General features: G+C 41.2%; 1 protein-coding gene across 1 annotated transcript; it reads right to left on the bottom strand.

Moving 5' to 3' along the window:
- Positions 1 to 613: 613 nt before the first annotated feature.
- Positions 614 to 19982, bottom strand: PRKAB2 (protein kinase AMP-activated non-catalytic subunit beta 2). Its single transcript, XM_025375849.1, has 9 exons — positions 18867 to 19982; positions 18428 to 18606; positions 13844 to 14010; positions 12935 to 13028; positions 12588 to 12708; positions 8225 to 8358; positions 7508 to 7576; positions 3262 to 5446; positions 614 to 2992 (listed from the first exon to the last, which is right to left on the bottom strand). The coding sequence occupies exons 2-8, from the start codon at positions 18581 to 18583 to the stop codon at positions 5369 to 5371; spliced, it is 819 nt and encodes a 272-aa protein (XP_025231634.1). The 5' UTR covers positions 18584 to 18606; positions 18867 to 19982; the 3' UTR covers positions 614 to 2992; positions 3262 to 5368.
- Between the last annotated feature and the right edge of the window lie 1025 nt (positions 19983 to 21007).

A 21007-nucleotide genomic window follows, 5' to 3' on the forward strand; every position in this document is an offset into this window, starting at 1 on the left:
TGTGAAATGATGGAACAGAAAACAGAAATTATAATCATGTCCCTGAACAAGGCCATCTGAGGTGAATGATCTGTCAGAATAAAGTATATAATGTTTTCATATATAATGAAGCATATAATCTGACAGAGAAAGAGAAGTAGGAAGGGTCCAGGATAGCGATCCTTAATCCTAGATGTCTATTAGCATTATCTAGGGGAACTTAAAAATACAGATACCTGGACCCCATACCAGAGATTTCCATTTAACTAGGGTGGAAATGGATTGACCATCAGTTTATAGAGTCTCCATAGGTGTTATGAATGTGCAGGCAGGGATGAGAATCATTGGTCTGATCAGAGCTCAGCTAATCCAGTACAGGATGATAGCTAAATGTACAGCCAGCAGAGAAAATGCTGAAAAACAAATCACAAAGTCTGCGTTCCTATAGTTAATGTTGGCATAGCCTGAAACAAAAAGAAGAGAAAAAGTGATAGGTAGAAGGACTTCGTGTCCCCTACTCCATGACTCCTCTCTTTCAAATGTGTTGTCTTGCAGTTTACATTCTTTAGGCCCTTGGACACCAAGGCAAACAGACCTTGATAATATAATCAGTCATCAATCAATAACTCAAATATTATTGCTGTATAATACTTTTATTAAAGTTTTATGGAAAAAACCCCACATTTCTGTATGTGTCATATCATATAATTTCCAGGTGTGTCAGAGTCCAGTGACAAATTACGTTTGAAGAACAGCTTTAAAATCCACTCTTGTCTGCCACTCCTTTATGAAATATTGAAAAGCAGCTCTGTACCTCAGCATTAAAGGTTACAAAAAGCACCATTAAAAAGAGGACTCACATATTGAATTCCCTTCAAATTAGTCTTATCTCTCCTTTCTGACAGATACAGAGCTGCACTCATTTGAAACGCTGCTGTGTAATACCAACCAACATGCTCCAATTTACCAAAATTCAAACAAGTCTCATATATGAAACCTGTGTAGCGATTAGGACTAACCCACCACAGTGAGCTTTGGCTGTCCTAAAACAACAAGCTGGGTTAGGTAAGTGTTTTGTAGAGGGGAACAGAAAAGAAGTAAGATCATCAATACCTAATATATTACTTAATGTAGGTATCCCTTGACGATTTAACCTGACACCTACAAAATCCATAGTGTTTAGTATTTCACACCAATCTCACTGCAAAAGTGCTGTGCTACATACAATTCAAGTTAACTCCAACTAATATTGGAACTAATAAAAAAGTAATTTATAACAAAGCTTATTCACTTCAAAGCACAATTGAGAAAAGCAAATCCAGACAAAGCCCAAACTAGAATCCTAGAGGGATTCCATTGCTAAGAATTGCCATGTGTTATGTAATTACTGTAATGTAGTTACTGCAAGTAATAAACTTGAGTTTTTCTCTTTTTTCCTTCTTTCATAGAATTTAAAAAAGATTTGGCTTTTTACTCTAAAAGTTTGGGTTCATTGCAGAAATCGCAGTCCTTCCATATCCAATTGTGACTGGCACTTAAGGAGAGACAAATGCTAAGATCCAAAGAGTTTTGAAAGACCCTAATTGCTACCCCTCCCAGGTCCCGCATTCCATGGGTAACTGGAGTCAGCAACCCCTGGTGGAAGACAGCAAGAACTGGGCTTTAAGGGTGAATCAGAATTATGCAGGAATACACTGTACATCTGCTAGTAAGCCCACGCCCCAAATCACTAGAACGTGAGAATGTAGAAATCTCTGAGAACAGAATGTATTTCAAACACACACAAACATAGACTATTGCATATCATTTTTAGTTGAGGTCAAAATGATTAAAGCCCTATTTCCCCAATTAAAAGCAGGGAGTTCTATTACTATGTCTTCTTCATTTATATCACAGATTAATATAAACCCAGTCTAGAGGTATCACTTCTTTCCAAACTTAACTTCATTTCAGCAGCATACATGGAATATTAATTCTTTTCAAAGTTTTTATTCCAGACCCATTAGATCTACAAGAGACTAGAAAGAATTGGAGAAAAGTAAGTGGGCCTGGGTTTGTAGGATCCTCACAAACTTCTCCTGGATTCTTCTTTTACAAAGTTTCTCCACCATACAAGCCTACGTTTAAAAAGCCAACATTATTGAGGTTAGGTATGCCCTTCAGGGGTGTTGCCTAGAATGGTTAAATCCCATTCCATTTCAAGCTTAAAGGAGGCTAACAATCATGGTGTGGAATTTTTCCATACCAGCAGCATGGCTAACGTATGTGTTTTACGTAATGTCTGACACTCTGGGAAAGTCTGCCTGACAAATGAGCTTAAAGCAGAGTGGAAAGGAAAGAGGAGAGAATTGGAACACGATGCAAAGGGAAGATGGTTATACACTGCTAATTCTGTACAGTGAGATCCAAGGACACCACCATGTGGTGTCTGATTTAATTTCTTTCTAAAAGAGGACATTTTCAGTTCTAAGTTACTCAAGACTTTATTCTCCTATTATTACTCCTCAGCTCAGTCACTCTTCTCTTCCCCACAATTCCAAAACTATGTTGCAGTTCTTTAAGGGTCAGCCCTCATGAAGAGCTATTTTCTTACTTTGCCTACTTTGACTCTGTAAAATTCCAACAGGCAAAATAAAGGCTAAAAAAATTTTTTGCCTTTACTCGTTTTCAAAATCTGTCAAACTCTCCTCAGCATAAAATTAATTATCCCTTTAACTAATCAACACACAAGGACAAATGAGTAGTACTTTGGGTTACTTCCTTCTCTTCCTCCCTCTCTTCCAAATAGACTGAGATAAGTCTTCTCAAAACCATGGGATGTATTAGCAGTATAGAAAAGGGACAGCACCCAGTGCTGAATGAGTCAGCAACCAGTGCCTCCTACCCATTCCCTTCTATACCAGCTGGTGGGCTCCCATTTCACATCTAACTGAGAGTTACCTCAGAACTTGGGAAACTGACACTCTCTGCACATTTCCAGATAGAAAGATCTGAAGGTCACTAGCATCAAAATCTACTGTCGGGAGGCCGAGCTGGGTGGATCTTAAGGTCAAGAGATCGAGACCATCCTGGCTAACATGGTGAAACCCCGTCTCTACTAAAAATACAAAAAATTAGCTGGGCGTGGTGGCGGGAACCTGTAGTCCCAGCTACTTGGGAGGCTGAGGCAGGAGAATGGCGTGAACCCAGGAGGTGGAGCTTGCAGTGAGCTGAGATCGCGCCACTGCACTCAAGCCTGGGTGACAGAGCGAGACTCCGTCTCAAAAAAATATATAAAAAAACCTACTGTCACTGGGGGCAGACCCATTTCACAAAAGCCTCAGGCCTGAGAGAAATTGAAGAGATCTCTTTTCCTGCCCCACTCTACTGTGTGGAGTAAAAATTGTCATACACGAACACATAGATATTACGTTTCAATACTGTTGACAAGAAATATGAATATAACAAACTTCATGTAACAACCAAGATTTTGAATCCTCCTAAGTGGCCCACTTATTTAATGGGTATTGGATAAAAACAAAATTCTAGTACAACTGAAGACTGTAAATCCTGAGAGTTGGTTATAATAGGATCTGGCCTGGATTTTTAAATGGCACACCATTCAAAAAGTGGTTGGGAACATAAAAGGTTCTCCACAAAAGCCTTTTGCTGCAGAAGGTGGCCTTGGATGGTTAAAGTAGTATTTCTTAGCAATTAACCACCAAAGCATTTAGTTATTTGCACCCCAGCAAAACAACAATACCATACTTTACTCCATCACACCTGGAATCCAAGAGGTCTACAAGTCCGAAGACAACTGCGTTGTCAGCTTTGCATGGAAAAGACAGGAGGTAGCTAAACTGACCTGTAGGTGCCCTTTCCGTGTGGCTAGGCTCATCTGAGCAGTCAGGGAGTCTCTCATTCATCAATAGTTTAGCCTCCTTTAGTACTATTTGACTTATCTGTAAAATGGAAGAGCCCCAGCTACTTGGGAAAAAATGTTTTATCTCTGAACCCCAAAAGTGGATTGAATACTTTTCAGCTCACAAATGGAATTCAGTGACCCCAATTAATCATCAAACCCTTTAAAAAGAAGAGGCAGGAGATCAAAATGATTTTGTTAACACTTGGTGCAAAGAACGATACTTTTCATGGTTGGGAATACTAGGAATACTTTCTTGCTTCTTGGCCTAACAATCTTTAAAATGAGGGAACCCTTTAGGTGCATCAAATGAATTAAATGAACTTGAGCAGTTTATCTAGAGCAGTGTTTAGTGCAGTGATGTGTACAGGGTTGGCCATATTGATCTAAGAATGTGGAAGGCTAGACTAGAGAAGAAAATCTGAAGAAGCATTTATCAAAAGCCTGAAATTCTCCAACGCAGTCTCTTAAGACCAATGAAAAGGCATTTTTTTAATTAAAAAAAAATGCAGGCACATAAAAATCTTTCAAGGATGAAAGACATGAAAGTACTCCCCGGTTCCACTCCTACCTTCAGAACTGTTTGCTGAGAGAGAAAAGACAGAAGCAGGGCCAGGCAAAGTGTGAAAACTTTCGGGAATTTGCCAATACAGCCTGAGCCGTGGCACCAAACTAAAACAAAAAAGTAGATGTTCTGCATTCTGCTTTTCTTATAATGCGGAGACATATTTCCTTTAGAAGTTAAAACAAACACGACAAAGTGGCCTGCGCCTGTACTGGGCTAAAAAGGGACCTTCTGACAGCCCTAGTGTCTGGGGTGGATCAGGTGCCACAAAACTTTTCAGTCACTTACCCAGTGAGTTTTGTGTTAGAGAGGGGTCAGGTATGGGATCTGAAGGAGGCTACTAAAGGAAGAATGTGAAATGAGAGGAAAAAGGGTTCTTGTGGGGCATCTGGTATCACATAAACAACACACATTGTGCCACATACTCTGGGAATATAGAGAACCCATGCAAGAAAAGCTGCCCTTGCAATTAGGCAGCTGTTAAGTAGGGCAGCGGTCTAGCACAAGCCCATTCCTTGGCGAGCCAAGGTAGCAGTGATAGAATCTCCGCCCAACAAGGATCCTAAGAGTTTGCTGTTCTTTCGTTTTAGGAAAAAAGCTTCCTATATAGTTATTCCTGCAGCGCCCCCAAACAGGTCTTGGTGAAAACCCATAGGCAGAAATAATACTTCTAGCTGGGGCTAGGAGGCTTTCATTTACCTTCTTCTCATATGTATATATTTTTTTCTTAAAATAAATTCCGTGAACTCATAAAGCTCTCATCTGCAATCAAATGCAAAAGCAGAGCGTCCTACTCAGAGGCTCTGAAACACACATATCGGCCTCAAAGCAAATCAGCCTTCCAGTCTCAGGTAAGACTGGTTCAGTCCAGAAAGGCAAGGGAGATGCTTCTCCTGAATCCTTGGAGGCAAGAAGGGATTCCTTCAGATGGGCTTGTATAGCAGAGTAGTAACATACTTCTTCTTGTAGCGATGGGTTGCGCTAAGGACCATCACACTGTCCTGCAAGGAAAAGAAACATACGCAGCTAATTCATTAGTTCAGACAGTAGGTAGCTCTTCCCAGCCATCAGTCCTTCAGTCACTCACTTTTAACAGAGATAGTTTGATGTAAGAGAAGGAAGTCAGATAAGTTTTAGTTCCAATTCTGACTCCTGTCATCATTCTACTTGTGGCCTTGGGTAATCTACTTAGTGTGTCCAAGTCTTTTTATCTCATCATTACAAAAGATAACACCTACCATTAAGGTGGCTCTGATGATTACATGAGAATATCTGACATAGTTTCTGACACATAAAAGTGCTGAAGAAATATTAGTCTCCTACCCTGCTCCCTTCCCTACTTTAAATTCTAATATTGGGCCTAAAACTAGCAAGGAAAAAAAAAAAGAAAGAAATATTCTGGCATCCATTTCCAGAAGAAAGTCTTAAAGACAATGAGAAAAAAAGAAACAATCCTTCTGAAAAACTATCTCCAAGTCCCAAAGCAGGTCTAACTTCCATTTAATGCCAGGGATGAATTCAAAAAGATCTCTCTGATTTAGAAGGAACCTAGGAATCCCTCTCCATCCTTGAACAAAGTACATGCCAAAATCCTCTTCAGAAAGACACCCAATCCAATGGATCAATTCCAAACCGCCTAAACAATCTGAGAAAATCAGGAATGGGTCTGAACCAAGCTGAGCCACAATAACCAACACCTTCACCTGAGTCAGAACCAGTAAGAAGAGAGCAAGAAGCACCATTTCCCAGGCTGTGCTGCAGACTACAGATGTACCACAGGAGGAGATGGCAAGCCTAGGTAAATTAAATGACACCCAACGAGCAGTTACAGGAGGCAAAATCCATCAGATCCCAAAGAACCTAAGCAAATCCCATTAAGAACAAGTGTATCCTTCTACCTTCCCCCATACTGTATTATCCACCATGAATGCTTCTCGCATTAACACTCCAGAGTTGACACAAAGCCTAAATACGACAGAAGCAAGGCAGGTAAAAAATTCACTTTTACACTTCCACAGGTTTTGTGGAAATGAGGAATAGGTGAGAAAAACCTACTTGGAAAGACCTGGCATAATGATAATATAGGAAAGAATATGAAGTTAGCATAGGCGGATTGGACCTCAGCAGTCCTGTCTCTGGTACTTACTGGCAATTTGACCTTCTCTGAGCCTTAGTTTCTTTATCTATAAAACAGGGGTTAAAAATAATACTTACAAGGTTATTATAAAAATTAAATTCAATAATATATTTTTAAGTGTTATATTGTACCACATAATTTGTTAGCTGTATCAGTGATTTCCCGAATCCAGCTATATATCCAAGTAAAAGCAGCTTAAAAAAACTATAGGGCCCATCCTAGATGCACTTATTCAGAATCTCTAGGAATGGAGCTGCTGAATCTGTATTTTTACAATCTCCCCCAGGAGACTCTGATGATAATCAGCCTGGTTTGATAATCACAGAGCTATATAACTTTATTCCAATAGCCAAACCACAAAGACACAACAAGACAGAACAGAATGGCTATTTTCAACCCAGACTCTAAAGCAGCAGAAAAACCAAGGAGCACTCTAGAGTTGAAGAGACAGGGCAAATCTGGTCACATCTCTCCTTTAACTCGTGTATAGGAGAGATGCAAGCACCTGAGTATATATGAATGAGGCACCTGAAAGTAGCTCAATTCCACCTTCAAAAAAGTGAAAGCCTTAATATCACATTAAAGCATTCTTTGAACTGGAAGCTAAACCTGCTTTTTCTGCAGAATAAATCCTATGCGATGAACTCAAACTTAAGTAAATAGCTGGTGGAAAGATTCTAGCCACCCAAAAAATAACTGGGCAGCAAAAAAGTCTTATCAGAGGGCAATTCAGCCAGCCAGAACACAGAGACTCAGATTTTAAAACAAACAACCTATTAGTTAAAAAAAGAGTTCTTCTATAATTTGATCATTACTGCCAGTTTCAGCTTCAATGAAATAGCAGAGAAAGTAACCACTGAGAACATATGTTACCCTTGACCTCTCATTCCAGGGAGCTCTGTGAAGAGCCAGGGCCACCACTCACCTTAATGGACAATGCATAGAGATGGTTCAGCATAACATGGTTGGGCTCAGGGAGTAAGGCTGGGTCACACTAAGAGAGAGAGAAAAAAATTACTAAATGAAATTAAGGCACAGACAAACCAAACAGCTTACTCTTCCTCAGAGCTCTTTGAGAAATTTAAACTAGAATGCGCTCTCTCTTTTCAATAATGTACCCACTCCAGTATGTATCAATAATAAAATCCTATTACAGAAAATTAGAAAAATTATCAGTCCAGGGCAGAAATCTTACGCCTCAGCATCTACTGATCTTCCTTAAGAGGGTTAAAACGAAAATCTTGCCCACAACACACAAGGAAGAGTTGTGTTACAAGGTAAAAATAATCATAGTAGGAATCAAGTAGATTGAATAGAGACATAAATTATATACAAAAAAACTTTTATAATTCTTTTGTACATCCCCAAATGATAACTACTACTTCATGCTGTGCTCAAACAGAAGTCCATAACTCTGATCCTGATTTTATTACGATGAGGAGACAACTACGATTTTTTATATGAGTGGCTGAAGCAGCTGTGACTCAGCACTGGAAAAAGGCAGTCTGTAATGTTACTGATATGTGTATGACTTGTAATCTCAACACACCTCTGTAATCATCCTAACCTCCAGGATCACTGAACTTTGGTCCAAATGGTCCTAGACACTCCCAGATGCCCCAGTAATACTGAGGATACTCACAGAAATATTAGTGTCTTTGTTAAGAATAACTTGAAGTAGATGAGGAGGAAGGATGGGTGGGGATTTGAATCTTTCCTCAGATCGAAACACATACATTTCTTGACCATAAGGCCCTGGGGGTGAGCTGGAAAGGTCTGAAAGATATTTATACAAATATGAGAAAGAGTTGGAGAATTAGCAAGAATGCATGGAAAAAGTTATCAATACATGGCAGCTAACATTAAATATAGTAGAAGTCCTGGATCACAAACTTGTGACCTGTGGGATCTACAGCTGTAAGGTAACCAGAGAAAAAATACGAGTCCCCTGGACATAAACCATGAAGCTCCTCAACATGGCAACATGATTTGGGAGACAAAGAGATAAAGACTCAAAGACCCAGGCTCAAGGAAGAGCTATTACATTTATCAGTTGTAGGACCTTGGAAGAATCCCTCCATAATGGTCAGTTTCTTCATAAAATAAAAATAATCTTTGCCCTATTTCATGATGTTTTTGAGGAAATCAAATTAGATAATGGATGTGAAGATGTCTTGTAACTTTCAAACAATGGGAAAAGATTAGATTTTTTTTTCCAGCCAAACAACAAGTTTATAAACCCCTAAGACTACCAATACAATAATGATTACAACAATAAGGACAAAATGTATGTAACTGTCATTAGGGAAATGCAAATCAAAACCATAATAAGCTACCATTTCATACTCACTAGGACAGCTAAAATCAAACAGATAGACAGTAACAAGTGTCAACAAAGGAATGGAGAAATTGGAACGCTCACACTATTCCCACTGCTAGAGGGAATGTAAAGTAGTCCCGCCACTTTGGAAAACAGTTTGGCAGTTCCTCAAATAGTTAAACATAAAGTTACTACATGACCCAGCAATTATACACTGGGTATATACCCAAAAGAAATGAAAACATATGTCTACACAAAAACTTGTATGTTCATAATAGCATTATTTATAATAGCCAAAAAGTGGAAACAATCAAGATGTCTATCAACTAATGAAAAGATAAACAAACAGTATGTCCATACAATGGGCTCTTACTCAGCCATAAAAAGGAGCAAAGTACTGATACATGGTTACAAGATGGATAAATCCTGAAAACATGATGCTAAGAAGCAAGTCACAAAAGACCACAATTTGTAGGATTCCACTGATATGAAATGTCCAGAAGAGGCAAATCCTTAAGACAGCAAGATTTGTGGTTGCCAGAGGCGGAGGGGAGGAGGGAATGGGATGTGACTGCTCATGGGTACAGGGTTTATTCTGCAGGTGATAAAAATACTCTGGAATTAGATAATTGTGATAATCACACAACTCTGAGTATACTAAAAATTACTGAGTTGTACAATTTAAGAGTTAATTTTATGATGTATAAATTACATCTCCAAAAAAAATGAAAAAAGTATGCAGACAAGAATAGAATGAAATATACTAAAATGAAGAGAAATATATTATGATAATATCTTTTATTTAAATATTATTGTTTCTTTTTTGAGATAGGGTCTTGCCCTGTCACCTAGGCTGGAGTACAGTGGCTTGATCACGGCTCACTACAGCCTTGACCTCCTGGGCTCAAGCAATCCTCCTACCTCAGCCTTCAGAGTAGTTGGTACTAAAGTCACATGCCACCATGCCCAGCTAATTTTTTGATTTTTTTGTAGAGACAGAGTCTCACTATGTTGCCCAGGCTGGTCTCAAACTCCTGGGCTCAAGTGATCCTCCCACTTCAGCCTCCCAAAGTGCTAGGATTACAGGTGTGAGCCACCAAATTCATTGTAAGAACTAAGTTCCAGTGTTCTATTGCACAGTAGAGTGAATATAGGTAACAATAATGTAACAAAATAAAATAGCTAGAAGAAAGGATTTTGAATGTTATCACCACAAAGAAATGACAAATGTTTGAGATGATGAATATGCTAATTGTCCTGACTTGATCATTACACATATGAAATGTATTGAAACATCACATTATATCTTACAAATATGTACAATTGTTATGTGTCAATTAAAGACAAAAAAAATACATATAAGGCAAAAGGAAAAAAAGTAGAATACTCTGATATTAAATACTATCTTTAAAACATATGGAACTTGAAACTTTACAAAGTATTATGCTTTGTTATTTCATTACATGATCCACAAAATACCCTTGGGAAATGCACAAAATAGTTTTTATTGCCTTTTCACCAGAAAAAAAAAATACAAATTGGTTATTTGCCTAAAGTTACATGCATGACTAGATGGTAAATGAGGGCAGACTAAAATCCATTATCTACAGATTCCTAGTAAAAAATGGATTATAAGCGTTACCTCAATAGATTGGGAAATTAGGGGAAAGAGGGAAATATCAAAAGTATGTTAGTCTTCTCTCTATATAATTATGATTACATGTCTATTATTTATTGGTTACTTAGCCAGAATTATATAATACAAAAATTAGTTATAAGTATCCTCATAATCTAATTCAGCATTTTTAAACCCTTTTAAATTATTGTCCTACCAGTCAAAAATCATGTCCAGTTTAACCTTCTGAGCTTATATGATGAAAACAACATTTTCAAAATTTTCCTCAACAGATTACTACACTATTGATAAATCTTTTTTATTTTTTTTTTTGAGATGGAGTCTCGCTCTGTCGCCCAGGCTGGAGTGCAGGGGCGCGAACTTGGCTCATTGCAATCTCCGCCTCCCGGGTTCACACCATTCTCCTGCCTCAGCCTCCTGAGTAGCTGGGACTACAGGCGCCCGCCACCACGCCTGGCTAATTTTTCGTATTTTTTTTTAGCAGAGACAGGGTTTTACCGTGTTAGCCAGGATGGTCTTGATCTTCTGACCTCGTGATCCGCCCGCCTCGGCCTCCCAAAGTGCTGGGATTACAGGCATGAGCCACCACGCCAGGCTTTTTTCTTTTTTTTTGAGATGAAGTCTCACTCTGTCATCCAGGCTGGAGTACAGTGGCGCCTTCTCAGCTCACTGCAACCTCCCTCTTCCACCTTCAAGCGATTCTTCCACCTCAACCTCCTGAGTAGCTGGGACTAGAGGCGTGTATCACCACGCTTGGCTAATTTGTATTTTTAGTAGAGACAGGGTTTCACCATGGTAGCCATATTGGTCTCCAGCTCCTGACCTTAGGTGATCCACACGCCTAGGCCTCCCAAAGTGCTGGGATTACAGGCTTGAGCCACTGTGCCCAGGCAATAATTTCCTTTAGAAACAGCAAAGCCACCCTTCTCCCCTGAAATTCAAATATGTTCCACTTAAGGTATTGTGCCTCCTCAGCTGAGAATCACTGAAAGTGTAAGTCCCTGGTTTTACTGTGAAGAAACTCAGAATGAAAAAGGTTGAGACATTTGTTCATGATGGCAAAACTAGTTAGTAGCAGAGGTAGGCTTTGAACTCATTAGATAGAAGTGTGCTCACTGGGAATACAGTGCACAATTCTTTAGATAGTCTTAGCTCTTATTGTAAAGTAACAAAATGGTAACTACAAGTGTGGTTAGCAAAACATTCTCTGATACTATAGCAATTGTAAGTAGAGATGAAGGCCTTGGATCAAGTAATATTATAGGAAATAAAAGTGTAAAGATCTTTTCCGCTACCAAAGACTTTTTTTTTTTTTTAAAAACCAAAAACTTACAAAATTTCAATTACCTACAACAGAATTGTCGGGGGGTGGTGGGGGCAGTGGTTGTCTTGTTTTTGAGGCAGGATCTCACTCTATTACCCAGGCTGGAGTGCGGAGGTTCAAACATAGTTCACAGCAGCCTCAACCTCCTGGGCTCAAGTAATCCTCATGCCTCAGCCTCCCAAGTTGTTGGGCCCACAGACTTGTGCCATTACACTCGGCTAATTTTTAAAATTTTTTTGTAGAGATGAGTCTTGCCATATTGCCTAGGCTGTTGGTTTTCTTTCTTTTTTTTTTCCCCACACTTTTTGGGCCTCATAAAATCATGAAACTGCTAACTGAGCTCTCAAACTGGCAGGATTAAGATGGGGCATACCGAACAAACTACATACGTGTATCTCCTCTGCTGGGTAATATCATCAAAGGTCAGTGGAAAACTTGAAATATTACTAGAAACAGCTTTTCAAACTATAGGCTGTAGCCCATTAGTGGTTATAATGTGTGTGTGTGTGTGTGTGTGTGTGTGTGTGTGTGTGTGTATGTTTGCTGCAAAGAAAACACTTAAATGTTTATAGGAGAATTATCTTTGTCTCTCTATTGCCTCCCCCCGCCCCCCACTCTCTGTCCCTTTCTCTCTCTATATATATACACACACACAAACAACTTTTAGGAAGGAACATACATTACAAGAAAGACACAGCAAGAGAGAGTAAATACTACAAAATTACCTCTACAAGATGTCTCAGAACTTTCCATAGAATCTAGCTTTAAAGCATCGAACACCTCAAAATCAGATTTCTTGACATGGATCAAATTGTTAATAGTGCCGAGCTGACTGGTAACCACAGGCTGAAACAGTGAATACAAAAAAATTATTGAATCTTTCAAATCTATCTCTCCCATCCAACCTTCCTTTTTTACTAAAATTTACACATGATTGTACTCAGCACCTCCACATTTTATCAAGAGAGAAATCCTCCAGTGTAGAGGGGCAGTTGCCCATCAGTCTTGACAGAAATGACAGCTAAAATGAGACTGCTAAGTCAATGGTTACCCTTGGAGATCAAGGCCTTACCTCTGATGGATCATGAACCCACTGTCCATCCACAAAGAACTTGTATTGGTGCTCTCCCTCAGGGAGGTCCAGGATGGCAACAAAGTCATTATGGCTACAGAAGAAAAAAGAAAGGCAGACAGGCCAAGTTTCTTTTAGAAGACTGAATGTAAAAAACAAATGGCAATCATAGTATCATATGAATAATTTCCCAGATTCCTAAGCCTTGTATCCCTGGTGTAAAAAACAACATATAAACCCATTCTCCTTTTCTGTACCATCTTGGACATGTATTTACCAGCTCCTCCCAACAACGTTAGTTCTTAACCAATATCTGGAAAAGAATAATAAGAACATTAATCCCCTCAAATGGTTCACCTTAGTATAACTATTTTGCTTCAGTAGAACAAGTTCCTCAGCAGTGCAAATGAGATAGGTAGGTTCAGGATACAGAAGTGCCTCAAGGTACTTTGTTTTGGTGAACCTTTTCTGGAAAATGAACTACCATACAAAGGCTCATTCTGACAACCAGTTAAATCATTCATTATTGCTTTGGAAGCAACGAATAACATGACTACCTAGAACTTCAAAATATGTTTTGCTTTAGTGCAGAAGTCTGAGCAACAAGACTCAGCCAGTTACAGAAGACTTCCCACAAGCATAGACAGGACTTGTATGACACAGTCCTAAAGAATGTAGTCACAAAGCTATTATGAATCCCTCTGAGGCAATGAAATTCTAAGGGATAAAAGACCTCTGACTCACTATGAGGTTAAAAAAATCCCACAGATATACTAAGTGGCCACAGAGATATGTTCTAGAGAGAGTCCTTAGCAGGTGGAGAAAAGTAGTCCAGCTGGGTCTCTCTTCTGAGAAAAGAAATCAGGTCTCTATTCCTGGACCCTTAGATTCAACCAAGATACTTGTCACCTCTTAATCAGTGGAATCTTGGTGCTCCAATTGTTGAAGGACCCAGAGATGAAGACCTCCTTGCCTCCTTCAGACCAGCGGATAACAGTGGGCCGGGCCTGCTGTGTGGGCTTTACGGAGTCCTCCAAATCCTGCTGCCATGATACAAACTCTTTGTCCCCAGGGAGCTGTAAGAAGGAGTAGGTCATCCCTAGAATAAACTGTGACCCAAGAATTCTAAAAAGGTCACTCTCCTTCCTAGAGTAGAGAAGGGTGCTAGGCTTTGGCTAAGGATATAAACCCCAAAATTAGCAACTAAATCAGAGTTTGAACAAATTATAGAAAAAGAACTCATCTAGGACCAAAAATGGTCAAATGGCCTATGCTCAAGCACTGCCTAAATCACAGCTTAACTTTTGAGTCTACCTATATCACTCACCCTTTCACAGCCTTAGACTCTCCCTTTAAAAAAAAAAGAAAAAAAACTAACTCCCTACCACTAGTTTAACTCATAGGCAGGCAATTATGATATGCTTCTGAGTCTTTCTTATTTTTTATTTTTTTTATTTTTTATTTTTTGAGACAGAGTCTTGCTCTGTCACCCAGGCTGGAGTGCAGTGGCGTGATCTCAGCTCACTGCAAGCTCCACCTCCCAGGTTCATGCCATTCTCAGGCCTCAGCCTCCCGAGCAGCTGGGACTACAGGCACCCGCCACCACTCCTGGCTAATTTTTTTTGTATTTTTTAGTAGAGACGGGGTTTCACCGTGTTAGCCAGGATGGTCTCGATCTCCTGACCTCGTGACCAGCCCACCTTGGCCTCCCTAAGTGCTGAGATTACAGGCGTGAGCCACCGTGCCCAGCCTGTTACTGAGTCTTTTTTTAAGAGAGAGAGAAAAAATGAAAACAAAGTATGGTTCTGTAAAAAATAATTAAGTCAGCCATATACTTTTATAGGCAAATATGAATAGTTCTCAATTACCAGTTGTAATGGAAGTTAGAGATATCAAAATTCTAGTTTATAAGTAATTCATAAACTCTATTTCAGCTAACAAGTTACAAAAAGAAGAAACATTAAAAATTCAAAAACCAGATCACTGATTTCTTAAAACTTGAGAAGTGGCTATGAAATCTTACTTACTCCCCTATCCCAGGTTTACACTAATTATTTCAGGAGTAGGAATAAAAATTCTAGAGCCTCAAGGAGCAAGAGATCAAAAAAACAATTTCCTTTGTCAAAAGTAGCTCTCTTATCAAATGAGGTTTGTGGGATTGTAAAAACAGTAACTCCAGTTTCTTTTCATTACTATCCTTTGGACCCAGAGTTGGCAGCCAGTCAGTGAGCTAGATGCTTTTATCAAGTTTTATTTGAAAATAGCTCTGCCCATTTGTTTACCTATTATTTTATTTACTGATTGACTGAGAAAGGACCTTGCTCTATCACCCAGGCTGGAATGCAGTGAGTGGTGTGATCATAGCTCACTGCAGCCTTGAACTCCTGGGCTCAAGCCATCTTCCCACCTCAGTTTCCAGAGAAGCTGAGACTAGAGGTATGAACCAAAATACCTGCCTTGCTTACCTATATTGTCTATAGTTGCTTACATGCTAGAGTGGCAGAATTGTGTAGCTATAACAGAGACTGTATGGTCTACAAAGTCTAAACTGTTTACTATCTGGCCCTTTACAGAAAGATTGCTGACCCCTGTTTTAGACTGGTTTAAGTGACTTTGGTGAAGAAGACTGTATAGTATTAAGCCTAAGTATTACTAAATAGAATAATGTGGGGTTTTTCTTTTTCTTTCTTTTTTTTTTTTTTTAAAGGACTAGCTTATTCATTTGGGCTTTCTTTTCAAAATGGTTGACATAGTTTCCCCTCCATACATTCTCTTGATATTCCTCAAAACTACAGTATAAGACATCAGCAGCAGGATAATCCAAAGTAAATAGAGAAAGAGAATTGAAAGGACTTTCACATAAGGAATTGACTTCAGAGAAAACTACATATTATCAGAACGATGCACCCTTGCCTAACTGGCTGCGTTAGAATCAAGAATTTGACATATGCCTAAGAATAACCCTCAGATTCTGATATGAGATCTGGGAATCTATTTTTAAAAAGCTTTCTAGATAATACTGGGATTACGTTAAAATAAAGAAAAAAAGCTTCCCAGATATACTGTGATTATGTTAAAATAAACAACCCTCATCTTTAGAGGTACATCCTAAAATGTTACAGATAAAATAATATTTGATATAACGTCTGGGAATTTGCTTCAAAATAACTAGTGGGGGAATAGTGGACTGGGGTATAGATGTTATATGTTCATTCAAGATCTGATCATTGTTCAAACTGGGTGGCACGTATATAGATGTCATTATATTGTTTCCCCCTACTTTGACAATGTTTAAAATTTTCCAAAAAGTATTTAAAGAAATCTGAGGTGATTCTAATGTGCAAACAGGATTGAGAACCACTGAGCTAGTCCACTGAAAAAGGCAGGCATTCAAGCAAAGTAGGCCCCTCTACCACTGTTTCTATCAGTTACTTTTATGACAGGATTTTCAGTTTAGAATTTGAAAGCTACAAACTATTAATATGCCTAGCTTTGGAGGAAAGCCCTTCCACTTATGACATGACATTTCTGTAGTAGGAATGAATGCGGCTGACGAGCAGAAAGATTATTTACTCCAAGTTACTCAGCAAAACTACCAGGAAAAGAGGCAAAACAACAATTAGAACTACAGTTTGATGTTTAAGTAAAATGTTGAGGTTAGAAGTAAAGAGGGTAGATTGAGAACTATAAAATATTAGATTTAAATGAGACCTTAGGAATTATCTGAACTAATTTTCAGACAATCTGAAAATTATATGAATAATTTTTTTAATTCACAAATGCCAAGACTGATGTGAGAGATAAGAATAATACAAAATAGGCCCCAGTTCAGACAGAGCAACCTGGCTTTTAATCAGGACACCAATTACTGCAGTCACAGTTCAACAAATACACTGTATTTAAATCCTGAGTCATCAGCGTAGGAAAAGGGTAAAAATATAATGAGGCAGATCATCTTTCGAAAGCTTTGAATAAGTAAATTCAGATGGCTTGTAGATAGCCCAAATAAGAATGGAGAATAAACACCAATAAGTGCTCCTTTTAATCATTCTCACTTCTCTGTGATTATGGTTTTTTTGTTTTTTTTTTTTTTCTTTTGAGACAGAGTCTCACTCTGTGGCCCAGGCTGGAGTGCAGTGACTGGATCTCCACTCACTGCAGCCACCACCTCCCAGGTTCAAGCGATTCTCCTGCCTCAGCCTCCCGAGTAGCTGGGACTACAGGCATGCACCACCACGCCCAGCTAATTTTTTTGTATTTTTAGTAGAGACGGGGTTTCACCATGTTGGTCAGGCTGGTCTCGAACTCCTGACCTCAAATGATCCAACGGCGTCGGCCTCCCAAAGTGCTGGGATTACAGGCGTGAGCCACCGCGCCCGGCTGTGACGATGTTATCAATTGAGATCCAAGGAAATAAATCATGGAATCCAAATTCCACGTGCTACCAATATGACAAATAATACTCTATTCACTCTCTAAAGCCCCAGTTCCCTGGGAAGTGACGAAATGATAGGAAACATCAAACACACCCCAATCTCCTCAAGCCCTCCATTTTTCTATCTCATCCAGTCAGTCTACCTGGAGAAACTACATGTATTTCATGCTGACAGCTCTAAAAGCGATTAGAAACATTAGAATGGTAATCGCTGCTATCAGCTCCATCTGTCCTTTCTTACAGAGTGAAAAAACAAGTTGGCTCTTCCTGAAAGTCCTTGGAATTGAGAGCAAGGTCTTCAAGGCAGCTATGGGTTGTCGCTTTTTAGCCACGCAACATTTTGAAGTACTACTGGAGAGTAAACAAGTCGTGGAATCATTGGCTCTTCCACCTGCGGAGCAGCAGCGGGGCGTGAAAGAGGCACAGCCTCAGCCACCACAACTATAAAGTATGGGACAAAAATTAAGCAGTCAACCAAATGATGTCCTTAATTGATCCCCAAGACTAGGGAAAAGTATTCAATAAGCAAGTAGTTGCTGCTTACAGCCGTGCCAAAAGGCAAGAAGATCACAAGTGCAGAGCTGCTAGAAGGGCAAAAATGATACTGATACATTGAAATTTTCAGAAAAAGAATTTCATGTAGCCACCTCAGGGCAAAGGTGAGAAACTACCACCTATGGTCAGCAACTCGTGCAACCTACCCTCTGAAGTTGTCCACCAGGGCTAACAAACTACAAATTCAGCAACGCTATTAGAGGAGAGCCACTCGTGCATGTTAGGAAGAACCAAGGATCGGGGATGTCTATTGTCCCCATCCTAAAAATGTGGCCAACAGATTAGTCAGAACACCAGGAAAACAAGAACTCCGCCTCTTTATCCTATTTTGAGGCGGCACTGCAAAGGGATTACCATCCAACACCTCTGTCCCCGAAAAATCCTTTTAATTCAAAAAACCATAGCCCGGTTCGGCGCGGCAGAAAAGAACCAAGAAAGGGAAGAGGAGCCCGGAAATCAACCCGCTGCAGTACTGCCACCAACTGCGGGCGTGGGACGCTTACCTTGGAGTCGGGGAGGCTGAACACGCTGGGGTCGTCCGTACTGCCCACCATGATCTTGTGCTCCTTCCCCGGGGCATGACCGCCTGCGCCCTCGGAGCGTGCAGCCTTGGCACCGTGGCGCTCCCCGGACACCCGGTCGCTGGTGGTGTTTCCCATGGCTGCAGCTCGTCGGGGACCACCTACCGCGGAGAACCACACCGGGCTGGGGACACCTCAGTAGCCGCGTCAGGGGCGCCCCCCGGCCCCGCCCATACGCCTTGGGACAGGGCAAGGGATTTCCCCGCCCCAGGGAAGCCAAGCCCCGGAGCCTTCTCCCTCCTGGCCTGCGGGAATGCCTGCAAATACCCCGGTGCCCTCGCTGCCCCTAGTCAGGAAACCCGCTATCGGGACTCCCCCGCGTCCCCGCGCTCACTGCCAGGGGCGCCCCCAAGCCAGTCACCTCGGGCGATGCGCTCCCTCCTCCAGGGGCCACTGAAGTGATGACTGTTCTGCAGATCAGGCCACCAATAAAGTTATTGAAATTGAAGCCGCACCCCTCGCTGGCGATCAGCGATTCCTCCTAAAATGGCTACAAGGCCGGCGGCGCGGAGTCGGCCCCGTGCGCGTTCCCTGCGGCCTGCAGCCTCGGCGTCCCGGGCCCGCCGGCCTCTCTAGCCGCCGCCGCCTCGATGGTGGGCAGTCGCACGCAGCCTCCAGCGCCAGGAGGGGGCGCCAGGCAGGGCTTGTGCCGCCTGGGGAGACTGCACCCGGGATCATTGGAGCGCTGGGCCTCTGAGACTACCCGGCGGAAGGGACGTTCCCACAGGACACTCGGAGGCCGCCTCCCTGGGCTCCGGCCCTCGGTGCCGGGAGAAGCGACGCGGCTTTCTACCCCGCCTCAGGTGCGCCAGCACGTTTTCTGGGCAGCATCTGTGTGTTAGGCGACGGGAGAGGTGGGTTCCTTACACGGAATAAGAAAACTGAAACTGACTTCCAACTGCAGGCAGAAGGAAGCAATGGCCATTGCTGGAGATTAAAACTGTTCTGGCCGGGCGCGGTGGCTCACGCCTGTAATCCCGGCACTTTGGGAGGCCTAGGCGAGCGGATCACGAGGTCAGGAGATCAAGACTATCCTGGCCAACAAGTTGAAACCTGGTCTCTACTAAAAATACAAAAATTAGCTGGGCGTGGTGGCGCGCGCCGGAAGTCTCAGCTACTGGGGAGGATGAGGCAGGAGAATCGCTTGAACCCGGGAGGTGGAGGTTGCAGTGAGCCGAGATCGCGCCACTGCACTCCAGCCTGGCGACCGAGCGACACTCCGTCCCCCCGCCCCCCCGCCCCCCCACAAGAAAAACCTGCTCAATGGGGAGCGACAAGGAAGGAGCTGTCAGCCCGACTGGGGTCGCAGGGAAGAATTCAAGATGGCGTATTTAGGAGCTAGACCTTGACAAATTAGTAAAATGTTAGTCTTAGGAGAATAACGAAAAGGCTTTCCCAGTCTAAGAAACAGCATACGCAGTGAGAAACCTCAGAAGAAATAAAATTCAAGGAAGATGGCGACAACGAAAACATCAGAAGGCACTCTAAAGGTATAAAAAGGGCAAAGATAGTCGTAGGGTTGGGAGGGATCCAGGTTTTTTAAGAAAATTAGTGGAATCCCTAAGGTACTTACCTTTGTATTAAAAGTATTTGCATGTCTCCTTCTCTACTAGAAACGTTTATCTGTGTTACACAGACCAGCAGCGTTGGCATCACCTGGGAGCCTGTTAGAAATGTAGAATCAGGCCCCATCCCCAGGGTTCAGAATCTGCATTTTAACAAGATCACATTAACGTGTGTGAGAAGCAATGCTTTGACAGCTGGCAGAGAGCAGATCCAGATTTGATACCTTTTCATATTCTGCATGTACCTTGTACAGAGCAGGCTTTTGCATTTGCGGAATGAAGGATACAGGAATACTGTTTACTGTAATCCATTTCTAACAAGATATGCCACTTAGGCTTAAACACGGCCAATGATGGAGAACCCCAAGTTACATAGGCCACCCTTTCTGAGTGAGCAGCTCTATTTGTTGAAAAGTTCATTTTTATATTATGAAGTTGACAGCCCACTTAAGTACAACAAATTCACTACTCCCCCATTCTTTGCTCTGCCCCTTATAAACTCATTCTTTGGCTCATAAACCAAAGACAGCTTACAGGAAGGAAAAAAAAAAAAAAGGTACGATTTTACTGCAACTTCTTGCTTACCCCTCTGAAATCTTTACTGTCTGAGTACATCCTTTTTGGTTATCCCTACCTTTCTCCCTCCACCCCTCAATTCCTTACCATAGGACACTGAAGCAAGGCCCTTCAAGGTGTGATACATTAAACCTTGACTTGTGTAGTATTCAGTTTTCTGACCCCAAGGTGGTTTCACCATGCCAAATAATATGTCCTTGGTATGTATTTCCTTGCAGTAGTGAAATCAGCTTAGCAGAAACAAACTAAGTATGTTAGCCAATGGAAAACTGAAGGAGAGAAATAAACTGTTTTTACACAGCTAAATGGAAATGACTTTTGTATTATCTCCTTTGGAAGATTATCCATGACACTGTTCTGC

Source organism: Theropithecus gelada, chromosome 1, assembly GCF_003255815.1.
Source record: "Theropithecus gelada isolate Dixy chromosome 1, Tgel_1.0, whole genome shotgun sequence".
Classification (NCBI taxonomy): Eukaryota; Metazoa; Chordata; class Mammalia; order Primates; family Cercopithecidae; genus Theropithecus; species Theropithecus gelada.

What these genes read in the sequence shown, in the direction of transcription:
- PRKAB2 (XM_025375849.1), bottom strand. Translation starts at nt 18,583, where the DNA reads ATGGGAAACACCACCAGCGACCGGGTGTCCGGGGAGCGCCACGGTGCC. An exon ending in TCAGCCTCCCCGACTCCAAG is followed by an intron (nt 14,011 to 18,427) that starts GTAAGCGTCCCA and finishes TCCTTCTTACAG; the next exon opens with CTCCCTGGGGACAAAGAGTT. An exon ending in TTCTGAGACATCTTGTAGAG is followed by an intron (nt 8,359 to 12,587) that starts GTAATTTTGTAG and finishes AATATCTTTCAG; the next exon opens with ACCTTTCCAGCTCACCCCCA.